We start from the raw sequence: 12,522 nt of genomic DNA, 5'->3' as shown, positions 1-12,522 counted from the left end.
CGCTGCTGCTTCACCCGCCATCCATCCCAGCTCTCGGGGCAGAGAGCTAAAGAACCCATTTAGTCAGAGCCTCTGAAACCCTCTCAGAGAGTTCTGCCTCCCTGGTCTGCCTCCCTGGGAATCTCTGAGCCATGCTCTGACCTATAAATTACCCTCCTGCCCCCCACTCCCTGCCACCCCCACATTCCTGGAGAATGGGAGAGGTGGGTAGGGGAGCGGCAGTGTGAGGGGACACTCCACCTGCTTAGCCACATCCCCACACATACACTGTTTTAGCAAAGGGCTTCTGAACACTATCTTTGACTAACCTCATCCCTCTCATGCTCTGCTGTGACTTTTTTTTTTCTTATTTTGTATTTATTGTTTTTGTCTTGTTTTTATTTTAGCTACCTAAAAATTCAAAAGGCTGGATATATTGTATTTATAATACAGCCTTTTAGAGCCCTGCATAATTCTCTAGGATGTAGCATTCTTCCCTTTGGGTTATTAACTGTGTTTTTCATCTTTTCCTTCATTTAATATTGGTATTAAATTATATTTTTCAATATCTTTTGGAAATAAAATGTTAGCTGAAAATAAAATTCATTTTTAATACTTAATTTATAAAAATGTATTCACTATGCCTTTTCAAGCAATCTTTGTAAGTTTTGTGGTACATGCAGTTCAGGGTACATTTAGTAAGTTGAAGGGTTAAAATACCCTGTGCTGTCGCATATGGCAGTGAGCAGAATCGCAGATGTTGATGATACCACGTAATTAGTATTCTTTTATGTAAATGAAGGCTGTCAGCATGTTACCATAGTGTCTACTCTCTCTGAAGCTGGAATTTATGCCACTTGGTCTCACCAAGACCAGGCAGGATTATTCCACTGTCCTTAGTTAAGAACTGAAAAGAAATCAATATTATGAGAGAAAAAAAATGGAAATCTCCCCAAAGGAGATTATATTTTTTCCTGTTTCGTTTTTGTTGATTTCTCCCCCAGAAGTTTTATTCTGATGCTGCAGTTACACATTTAGGATCAGCTAAGAAATTTGCTACAGGAGAACAATTGGGCTAGTCCAATTAAAAGACAATCATATTTTTAAACTATAGATTCTTGAAAGATGATTGTAATATTCAGTCATCTCATAGAGACTTTTTTAAAAATGGGATACATCTAGAAGTTTCTTAGAACAAAGGCATGAATTTAAGATTTTATTACCTTTTAATTTAATATTTAGTGATACTAACTATAGTAGAATACTTTTAAATAGTGATTATGTCTTTTAGCTCCATTTGAGTCGTATTTTTAAAATGAAATTATGGTAATTAAAGAAGCTAAAGCTAATATTTTGTCAAGTTTACCCCATATGCAGATCAACCCAGGGTGTACAAGACAGTCATTGAAAGTTGCTGATCTGCTTAATGATGGAGAACATTAAGGCACTTCTTGTTCTTTGCCAGTCACGCTGCAAGTCCATCTCTTGGATATTGGGTATTTGTCACCCTGGATGATGTCTGTTTTAAGTGGAAATGTTAGGACTCTTATGAGCTTTGAGAATTATGAAGGAAAAAATGTGTACATGTCAGAAAAATGTAAAATGGAATTCTTTATGCCTGTGGGTGTTAGACCTTGTTTTTAAATAAAGTGGTCAGAGTGTATATGAGAGGTAAGTTAAACATTGTCTTTCTTGAACTAAGTATACTTGAATTTTTTTTTCTTTATTCTTTATTTTGTATGTTGGTTAAAGGGGCTTTTTTGTGTGTCACTTTGGGGTGGTTTCCATATTGTGATCCAGATATGTTTTTTCTTTAGAGAAACTAGTCTGCCTAGCTTAAATCACTGTGGTGAGGTGCAAAGTAGCCCCATGTTTTCCTGAATGGATTTACTCTGCCATATGGCAGGTTAGTGAGTCACCACGACAGATTTGTAATGGGAAAAGGGCTGTGCAGGAAGGGATGTGCGTGATCAGCAGACTTATAGATCAGAAAATGAAATCGGAAGAAAGAATTTCCAGAGTGCCCTTTCCATTTGATAGCTCTCCACGGAGAGGGTGTGGAATGGTTTTTTAGTGTTTTTCTATTTTGGCTTTTGGTCGTTGCAGCATATTTTTTCTAGCACAGGAGTTGATCTTGCAAGGCATCAGTGTTATGGGTGTTGTGTCGCTGTGTTCCTGTTCACAGAGATAGTCTCTTTATAGGATTTGAAGCTGTGCTGTGTTTCATGTGATAAGATCTCAGTAACAATTAAATTCCTGAAGACACATCAAGGCTTGGCTAAGATGGGGATTTGCCAGGTTCTGAGTCGTAAGAAGAAGCTATTCAGATACGATTCAGCAAGTGCCGAATCTTTTGAGGGAAAGAAAATAAAAAGAAAAGCCAAGTGAGCTAAAGATCATATGTCCTGGGGTATTTAAATCTGTGCTATCCAGTATTGCAGCCAATACGCACATGCAGCCACTATTTAAATTTAAATTAAGTAGAATTACATAAATTTAAAAGTTCAGTCCCTCAGTCTCACTAGCCACATTTCAAGTACTCAGGCACACAAGGCTAGTTAATATGGTATTAAGCAACACAGATAAATTATATTTTCCTCATTGCAGAAAGTTCTATTGGACAATGTTAGCCAAAGTGGAAGATTTTTTTAAAAAAGATTTTATTTATTTATTTGATAGAGAGACAGATCACAAGTAGGCAGAGAGGAAGGTGGGCGGGGGGGGGCGGGATGGGGGGGAAGCAGGCTCCCCACTGAGCAGAGAGCCTGATGCAGGGCTTGATCCCCCTGGACCCTGAGATCATGACCTGAGCCGATGTCAGAGGTTCAACCCATTGAGCCACCCAGGCACCTAAAGTAGAAGATTTTGAGAAAGAAAATTCTTTCTTTGGTTTCCATGAGGACACCTTCATTCCTAAATAATTTATTGGATTAGCGCAGTGGTTCTAAGGTTTTTAATGTATAGGTGGATCATCTGTAGGGCTTATTTAAAATGGAGATTTGAGACCCCTCCCCAGAGTCTCATTCATCAGGTTTGGAGTTGTGACCAGAAATCTGTACAGAAGTATCCTAGGGAATTCTGATGCTGGTAAGTGGCTCAGGAACTACATTTTTTAAAATAGTAAGTGAGAAACTTGGGAATTGCCAGTCTCTTGATTCTTTCCCCCTTCATTCTTCCATTACTGACTTTCATTTGTGTCCCCAATAATTGTTTGTAAGCATCATATGTAGCCAACTTGAGCTCTTGATTGGTAGTAAGTAGCAAAAAGAAAATTCAGTTATTTACCATCTCATCTTTTAATGTATATGTGTTTTAATTTGGCTGTGCCCTATAAAAAGTAAACAAATGGTTATTTCAGTACCATTCTGGACTGTGTGGGAAGGTAATTCTGATAGAACGCCTTTGACCACTAAGAGTTGCGCACCCACAAAATTATAAAGGAGTAGAAAAAAGAAATATAACACATGGTATTCTCTCTGAAGATGATATCTAGTTTGGAAATGGATAAATACATCCAGAGAGCTGACTTAAAAGGGCACTTAGTAACAAATCAATAATTTGAAAAATAATGTAGGAAAAACTAAATCCTGAAAGAACTCAATGGAAAAGCATGATCTAATCTGATTGAAAATCATCTAGGTTGCTTCCTTTGTATGATTTTAAAGGTTTCTTATCTAGCGACTTGGCCTTTGCCAATCTGGAATGGGCAATAAAAAATGGGAAGGATCTCTAATTTGGTCCCGTGGTATAGTTGTGAGGGTTTTGGCAATAGTACCGGACCAAAAAGGGCATCTGAAAACCAACTAAAGGGACTACTCACAGTGTAGTGGATTTAAAACTTCTCTGGGTGACTCCATAATCATGGAACTTCATTTGCTCATAGAAATGAAAGTGGGGAAGAAATGGGGATGAAGGAAGTTCACTTTATACGAGGAACTATCTTTAGGGAATTTCAAATACTGGTCCTGGGGGGGAAAAAACTGTCAAGGTTCCAAAGAATAAAAAGTTTTCTTTTAAAATAATCCTCTAGCCTCTTCTTGGAGAAGCTGCTCCTTAGGCTTATCTGAGGAACAACATTAGAAGCAATGTTAGGAAGACAGGAAAGAAAAGGGGAAAAAGCTCAATATGTTGTTACCTTTTTAAAAAAGCATTTTCACATATATTATCTGAAAGATTTTTTTTTTTAAGATTTTTAAAATTTATTCACCTGACAGAGAGAGAGCACAAGTAGGCAGAGTGGCAGGCAGAGAGGGAGGGAGAAGCAGGCTCTCTGCTGAACAGGGAGCCCAACGCGGGGCTTAGTCTCAGGACCCTGGATCATGACCCAAGCCAAAGGCAGAGGCTCAATCGACTGAACCACCCAGATGCCCCTGCTTTTTTCTTTTTCTTTTTACTTGATAGTTTGGTTAAACCAGTAGCTACTCCACCACTTGTCCTAAAAGTCAGATCTAATTCTGTATTTACCTATGCTTTCAGTAAAGAAAGTAAACCCTTTCCCACCCTTTCTACAAGACGGACATTTTCCTTTCACATTGTCTTAGTCCCTTAGGATTGCTGTAACAGAAATACCATAGACTGAGTAGCTTATAAACAGCAAACATTTCTCACAGTTTGGGATGTCCAAGATCATGGCTCCAGATTCCATGTCTGGTAAGGACTTCCTGGTTTGTGACCATAACGTTGGCTTTTTGTTGTGTCTTTACATGGGTGAAGGATGAGGGAACTGTTTTCTAAAACAGTTTAAATCCCATTAGTGAAGGCTCATCCCATGAGGGTCAACCCATTCTTGACCTAATCATCTCCCAAAGGCTTCATTTCCTAGTGCCATTGCCGGGTGTGTGTGTGAGAGAGAGATTTTAGCATATGAAAGGGGGTACACAAACATTCAACCATAGTAGACCTATAAAATGGTATTTAGATTGGAGCACTTGGTAGGTTCAGTTAGTAGAACATGTGACTCTTGATCTAGGGCTTGTGAGTTTGAACTCCACATTGGGCATAGAGCCTACTTTAAAAAATTGTTTAGATTGAGGCTCACACACTACCTCCTTAGGGTATTTGGATTCAAGAAAAAAAATGATACTTTGTACTGTAGAGGACTTTCTCTTTCTTACCTTTATCTTATCCTGTTACCTTTGCTTTGAAGTACATTGAAACGGACCTAAGATTGACTTTTTGAGGGTCTTCATCTCTCACTGGTGTACAAAACATGTCTCTCCTGCCCTCTGTCCCTTTGTGCATACAACTAGGATCTTTTTTTTTTTTAAGATTTTATTTATTTATTTGACAGAGACAGATCACAAGCAGGCAGAGAGAGAGAGGGGGAAGCAGGCTCCCCGCTGAGCAGAGAGCCCGATGCTGGACTCGATCCCAGGACCCCGAGATCATGACCTGAGCCGAAGGCAGCGGCTTAACCCACCGAGAACCCAGGCGCCCCACAACTAGGATCTTGATCAGTTCAAGATATAGAGGCTTTCACTTCCAGGACATCATCAGTTCAGAGATGGTTCAGGATACAAGTTTCTTTCCCCTGGTGGCCAGTTGGGTGCAATATGAACTAAGGGTAATGCCATTTCCTCAGGAATACCAGTTAGCCTTGCATAAAAATTAGCTGATATTCAAGAATTAGTACAGGCTTAGAAAATGTAAAGATTCTTCCTTAAAAAAAAAAAAAAAAGAAAGAAAATGTAAAGATTCAACTTGGTGCTAAGCCCTCCCCCCAGTATTTCTTTTTTACTTTCTGTCTTTTTTAACCTTCCAACGGAACCAATTTTGAATTAAAATGTAATGAGCATTAAATTGAAAATGGCAGTTGCAAGCCTTTTCCTGGGAAAATATTTTGCTGAAAGCTCTCTCTCTCTCTTTCTGGGGACTCTGTCGTGCCAGGTTGAAAGAGCGGAGCCTTCTCTGAGACATGGATAGATGCAAACATGTCGGGCGGTTGCGGCTCGCCCAGGACCACTCCATCCTGAACCCACAGAAGTGGTGCTGCCGGGAGTGCGCCACCACCGAGTCCGTGTGGGCTTGTCTCAAGTGCTCCCACGTGGCCTGCGGCCGCTACATCGAAGATCACGCCCTGAAACACTTTGAGGAGACCGGGCACCCGCTAGCCATGGAGGTCCGGGATCTGTACGTGTTCTGTTACCTGTGCAAGGACTACGTGCTCAACGACAACCCGGAGGGGGACCTGAAGCTGCTCAGAAGCTCCCTGCTGGCGGTCAGGGGCCAGAAGCAGGACCCGCCGCTGAGGCGCGGCCGGACGCTGCGGTCCATGGCCGCCGGCGAGGATGCCGTACCGCCGCAGCGCGCTCCTCAGGGACAGCCGCAGATGCTCACGGCTCTGTGGTACCGGCGCCAGCGCCTGCTGGCCAAGACGCTGCGGCACTGGTTCGAGAAGAGCTCCCGCGGCCAGGCGAAGCTGGAGCAGCGGCGGCAGGAGGAGGCGCTGGAGCGCAAGAAGGAGGAGGCGCGGCAGCGGCGGCGCGAGGTGAAGAGGCGGCTGCTGGAGGAGCTGGCCAGCGCCCCCCCGCGCAAGAGCGCGCGCCTGCTGCTGCACGCCCCGCGCGCCGCCGACGCCCCGCGCCCCGCCTCACCGCGCGCGCCCACCGGGGCCCGCCCGCCGCCGCGCCGCGCGCCCGCCATGGCGCCGGGCGTCACGGGCCTGCGCAACCTGGGCAACACCTGCTACATGAACTCCATCCTGCAGGTGCTCAGCCACCTCCAGAAGTTCCGCGAATGTTTTCTGAACCTCGACCCTTCCCAGACCCAGCAGCTGTTTCCCAAGGCCCCCAACGGGAAAGCTCCGCTCTCCGGCAGGCCGGCCGGCGGCTCCGCCACGGAGCTGTCGGCCAGGAGCGAGGGGGCTGACGCTTGCGAGCGGGAGGCCCTCTGCTTCAATGGCGGGGCCTCCATCAGCAGGAGCCTAGAACTCATCCAGAACAAGGAGCCGAGCTCGAAGCACATTTCCCTCTGTCACGAACTGCACACCCTTTTCCGAGTCATGTGGTCCGGAAAGTGGGCCCTGGTGTCGCCCTTCGCCATGCTTCACTCAGTGTGGAGCCTGATCCCCGCCTTCCGCGGCTACGACCAGCAGGACGCGCAGGAGTTCTTGTGCGAGCTGCTGCACAAAGTGCAGCAGGAGCTCGAGTCCGAGGGCACCACGCGCCGGATCCTCATCCCCTTCTCCCAGAGGAAGCTCACCAAACAGGTCTTAAAGGTGGTGAACACCATATTCCACGGGCAGCTACTCAGTCAGGTAGGTTGCCCTGCCCATCACATGGCAGGGAGTCTTACTGGTTAGTTGGGGCTTCCCTGAGTGCCTCTGCTAGGTTATTGGACGGACGAAGAGAGCCAGCATTTGCCATCATGATGCGTATCAGAGGGTGGCCATTGTACCTTCGGTTGTGCTGTGTGTTGTTATGGCCTTGTTGTTGAACTTGCCTCCTCTGTCTGGGCAGATCTTAAGTTGAATTTGCCATACCGCGTCATTTTCAGTGAATGTCTTTAACCTTTAATGACAGTATTGGTGATATATATATAATCTCATTGTCATAATTAAGAATCTGTTGGCATGCCATCTTTGATCAATATTAGGAAATTGAACAGTTTGCCTATAGCCTTGGTTTCACAGTAGTTTGAAAGAGCCTTCTTCCTTCCAGAACATTCTGTACATACAGGGAAGGGAGATGGCTAGGAGGTTGCCAAAGGCCTAAGCAAGCCTCCCTTCTATTCCCCATTACCTCTCATTTGCTGTATCATAGGCTATGTAGGGACATAAGAAAAGACTCTTGGGTAAGACTTTGTGGAAATGTGCAGAAAGAATTTTTAGAGTTAAAAAGGTGGGCAATGTAATGGATTCAAGTAAAACCTCTACATTATGTTACAGAGGTTTGTGTCTCATATAAGGATACTGCCAGAAACAAGGGCAAAAGAGAGGCGGTTGGAGTGGGTAGAAGCAGCAAGGTTTGGATGAGGAAGGAATGATGACAAGAGAAACAGATAAGAATCCGTTAATTCTCTATCTCAGACTGATCTGAGAATGGTCCCATGATAACCCAGTCTGTACTGCCACAGCACTGAATGGTAGAGCATGCTTTAGGAGAGAAGAAAGAAAGGGGTAGGTAATAATCTCTGTGCTGTGTGGTTTTCCAGTTCCAGCTAGCATCATAATTAGAAATGTATACTGACAGTAATATGTTCTAATGCTCTTAAGGTTACATTTATTATTTTAATATTATAATTAAAGTTTTTTTGAAAACTATACACTTAGTTTTGGTAAGTTATGTTTTGTATAAATCAAGCAAAAATGTATGTGGGAAGCATGGAGGTTATATAACCTGTAAATCAATTTTTTCATTCTAGGTCACATGTGTATCATGCAATTACAAATCCAATACCATTGAGCCCTTTTGGGATCTGTCCCTGGAATTCCCTGAACGGTATCACTGCATAGAAAAGGGGTTTGTCCCTTTGAATCAGACAGAGTGCCTGCTCACTGAGATGCTGGCCAAGTTCACAGAGACAGAGGCCCTGGAAGGGAGAATCTACGCTTGTGACCAGTGCAACAGTGAGTGCTGGGGGGGTAGAAGTGGAGAGGGAGAGGGGAAACATGCATCTGGACTGTCAGTGTAAGGTGCTGTTTTTGCCCTCTTAGTCCAAAGTAACACTGATAATATTGAGTGGTTCTAAAGCATCTTTTAAAGATTTTTTTCTCCCATTTTCCTGAAAACAAGCGTGTGGACATCATTTGTTATAAAACAAAACAAAACCTAAGAGTTGGGCTTCCTTTGACTCCTGCTGTGATTGACATTAGTTCTTATCTTGGGAGGCATTTGCAAGTGTGGGTTCTGAAATGAGCCTCTAAGAATGTGAGTGCTTAGCTTTGTAGTGCTACAAGGTCCTGATTAAATCCATGAATATTGATCTGACAGTTTTGATTTCATCTAAAGTCAGGTAGCATTGCTTGTTTGAGGGTTACAGTATCAGAAACATGTGCCTTGTACTGTATTTGCAGATTTCAAGCCTGTCAGAATTGATGCTATAGATTGGTATGAGACCAGGAAGGCAAGCCAGAAGGTGCATACGCTTCATGGTTACTTTCTGCATTTGTTTCTTCACATGCCTTCACATGCCATGCATCTGGGGAAGGTCGTAAGACAGTATTTCTCTGTCATGGCTCTCATTTTAAAGTGGAACTCTTTCCACCTGGTTATGTAGGTACCTTATGCAGAGCTCCTTGTGTCTTGCCACACTACCACTTAGTGCGTTTGCTAACCCAACACGTACAGAGAAAATGCAGAGCAAATACCTGGAAGTTCGAATTTGGGTTTGGAAACTAAAATTAATGGATTGTATAGATGTCTTGAGATCAATTTGCACCCATAAAGTAGTTGTGACTACAAGTTTTGAGAACCACAATTTTATGATAACCCTTATTGGAATATTTGCATATATGGTCTTTTAAAATAGTGAACTCTGGGAAACCTATTGTCCTTGAAGAGGCAGGACAAAAACAAAAAATCATGCTTGATATTATTCTCCCATTTTTAAAGAAAATTTGATATGGTGTATTTGGTTAACTACAGAGTCACCTGCCCGGTTCCTTATCGAGATATAAAGGTTGTGACTTAAATTACCTTATTAGAACAGTATTTGTTTGTTTTTTTTAAGGTAGTGATTATCCTAAAGCTTTTTACTTGTGAGGAACAGAAGGAGGCTAACAGCTTTAACTCCCATCGTTCTCGGACAAGGCGGATTAAGGAGAAAATACTTTTATTTATTTTTGCAAGAAAGGATTATTTTTCTGGTTGCCAGATGTGCCAATGTATCAGGATTTCTCTAGGCAAGCTCAAATAGTAGGGAAGGAGAGCTATGGCGAAAGGTACGAGATGCATTGTTGTAATGTGCTTGTGAAGTTTAAAAACTATCAGGCTTCTACCTCTCTTCATGGCCAGTTTAATCAAATGGAGACAGAACTGATCAATCTCAGTTGAATCAGTAATTTCTTTTTCTTTGTGAATTTCATTTTAGGGAAACAAAGCCGATTCTGTATTGTCTTCATCTTAGCTCACATACTCCCTCTACTGAGAGTGGCAGTCACTGCCAGGGTTCCCAGGCAGCACTGCAATAGTTTCTGAAAATCTTTTGGGGAATTAGAATGTAAAAGAAGGCCAGGCCCCCCTTTGAATTTTCTTTTTGTTCATGCCCCACATATCATGACCACCAGCCCTACTGAAAAGTTCTCTGGCACACTCATCTGCTACAGACTGTTATGAGAACCAGCAGCCCCACGTCCTATTGTCCCAGGGAGCCCTGTGAAGCATCATTTGGCTGCGATTTGCTGCCTTTCATGAGTGGTATAGACAGGACTTAGATGTCAAGCCGTTCAGACACTGAGACCATGATATCTCAAAGGTAATTAGCAGGCAGCACAGAGGACCACTAGTTTATATTCCCATCCATTCACTAGTCTAATTAATATAAAAACCGAGCAATTGTCAGTAAATGGGTATAGAGAAGGCTTCCCATGGAAATTAAGAGAACTTTATTTCCATTGTTTATCTGATGTAATTTAGAAATGCATTCCCCCTCACAATTCAGTAGCTTTAGAAACAAAATGAGAGTCTAACCACTGGTTCTGCTTTGGACTGGATGAATTTGGCCAGTCTGTCCACCTTTTCCTTCCATGTCCAGCCGTGTGCTTTTATCCAAGAAACATGTTTCAAAAACTAGATACAGCATAAAACTATAAAACTAGCAGTTTCTTTTGAAAATATTTGTATACGTCACAAATCATGCTGAAGAAAGAATCTGTTTAAATATTCTGTCCTTTAGCAATCCTGTGCCCTCTTACTTTTTTTCCAAGCCTGAAATACATGCATTATTTCCATTTTACAGGAGAGGAAACTAAAGATGAGAGTTTTGAACAGCATACAACTAGCTGTGATCAGGAAATAGAATTAGGCCTACTTGATGAAAACAAAAAGTTTTAAAATTACATTCTGGTGCATCACAATTTAAGTGATAAGCCCATATATATATAGGCATAGAACCCTGACATGTGCTTCTACTCTGCGTGTGTGCTGTTGCAGCGACCTTCCAGTATATTTCATTAATAAATCCATAATATTGGGAATATATCACCCAAAACCCATACCAGTTTTGGAGGCTGCTGATGCAAAAATTTGGAAGTGGAGGGGTGCCTTGGTGGCTCAGTGAGTTAAGCCTCTGCTTTCGGCTCAGGTCATGATCTTAGGGTCCTGGGATGGAGCCCTGCATCTAGCTCTCTGCTCAGCAGGGAGCCTATTTCCCCATCTCTCTCTGCCTGCCTCTCTGCCTACTTGTGATCTCTGTCAAATAAATAAATAAAATCTCTTTAAAAAAATTGGAAGTGGATATATAAGGATTAGGTTTGGTTGTTTTCAGTTAACTCAAATAATGACTTTATTTTTATTTTTTTTTTTTTTTTTAAAGATTTTATTTATTTATTTGACAGACAGAGATCACACATAGGCAAAGAGGCAGGCAGAGAGAGAGAGAGGAGGAAGCAGGCTCCCTATGGAGCAGAGAGCCCGACGTGGGGCTCGATCCCAGGACCCTGGGATCATGACCTGAGCCGAAGGCAGCGGCTTTAACCCACTGAGCCACCCAGGGGCCCCTCAAATAATGACTTTAAAATGAAGTATAATTTTTTTTTCTGTTCTATAAAAGAAGTCTGAAGGACATTCAGGGACTAGCATAGTAGCTGCATGGTCACTGGGGACCCAAGCTCTTTCCACCTTTCAATGTGACTAGTTCAAGGCTTCCTTCCCCAAGGTTACCTCGTGGTCCAAGAGGAGCAGTTGCAGTCACCCTAAGAGTGCCATCACATGGTCATCCCTTCCGTGTCTGGGAGAACTGCTGTGGCCATACCAGGCGGGCATGTGGGGCTGGGAAATGCAGACTGACAAGGGGTCACAGCACTGCCCCAGATAAAACGAGGTCCTAGTACTGAGAAATAAGGCATATCGGGTGGCAAGTCATAGTCTCTGCCATAGCCAAGAAGGAACGAGACTCCTCACTCTCCTATGTCTTATACCTTCCCAAACCATATAGGCAAACGACGAAAATCCAATCCCAAACCCCTTGTTCTGAGTGAAGCTAGAAAGCAGTTAATGATCTACAGACTACCTCAGGTCCTCCGGCTGCACCTTAAAAGATTCAGGTGAGCTTGCTTTGGGGCCTTCCAGGTGGCTGTGAGCTGTGGGGACAGCTGCCTCAAAGGCTTTGGTGAGGGTGGATGTCTTCTTTGGTGTTGGGATGAGAAGCCTGTTCCCTAGAGACCTTGCACTTTCTATAGTGATTAAATGCTTCCTGCCCAGTGAGGCATGTTCAAGGGGGGCGGGGCAGCGGGCAGGAGAGGGCTTCAGCTTACACGGCTCTGTCCCATCAGCCAGCCTGCACTGGGTGTCTGTGCTTGGAGATTCTCTAGCCTCACCTGGGTTATCAGGAATCACCTTCAGGACCAAATATGGCATAATCTGTGAAAAGAAGGGCAGGCAGTAA

General features: G+C 43.3%; 1 protein-coding gene across 3 annotated transcripts in view; it reads left to right on the top strand.

The window, feature by feature from the left end:
• Window positions 1-12,522, top strand: part of USP49 (ubiquitin specific peptidase 49) — a 94,193-nt gene that overhangs the window by 74,409 nt on the left and 7,262 nt on the right. For all 3 annotated transcript variants that reach the window (XM_044250723.1, XM_044250722.1, XM_044250721.1), the window contains exons 3-5: window positions 5,866-7,234; window positions 8,341-8,545; window positions 12,073-12,181. In XM_044250723.1, the coding sequence (XP_044106658.1) occupies window positions 5,894-7,234; window positions 8,341-8,545; window positions 12,073-12,181 (1,655 nt within the window). In that variant the 5' untranslated portion in view covers window positions 5,866-5,893. The remainder of the gene's footprint in view (window positions 1-5,865; window positions 7,235-8,340; window positions 8,546-12,072; window positions 12,182-12,522) is intronic.

Source organism: Neovison vison, chromosome 1 (assembly GCF_020171115.1).
Source record: "Neovison vison isolate M4711 chromosome 1, ASM_NN_V1, whole genome shotgun sequence".
Taxonomy (NCBI): domain Eukaryota; kingdom Metazoa; phylum Chordata; class Mammalia; order Carnivora; family Mustelidae; genus Neogale; species Neogale vison.
The sequence above is the reverse complement of the archived record's forward strand: the minus strand, read 5'-3'. Positions and strand labels throughout refer to the sequence as shown.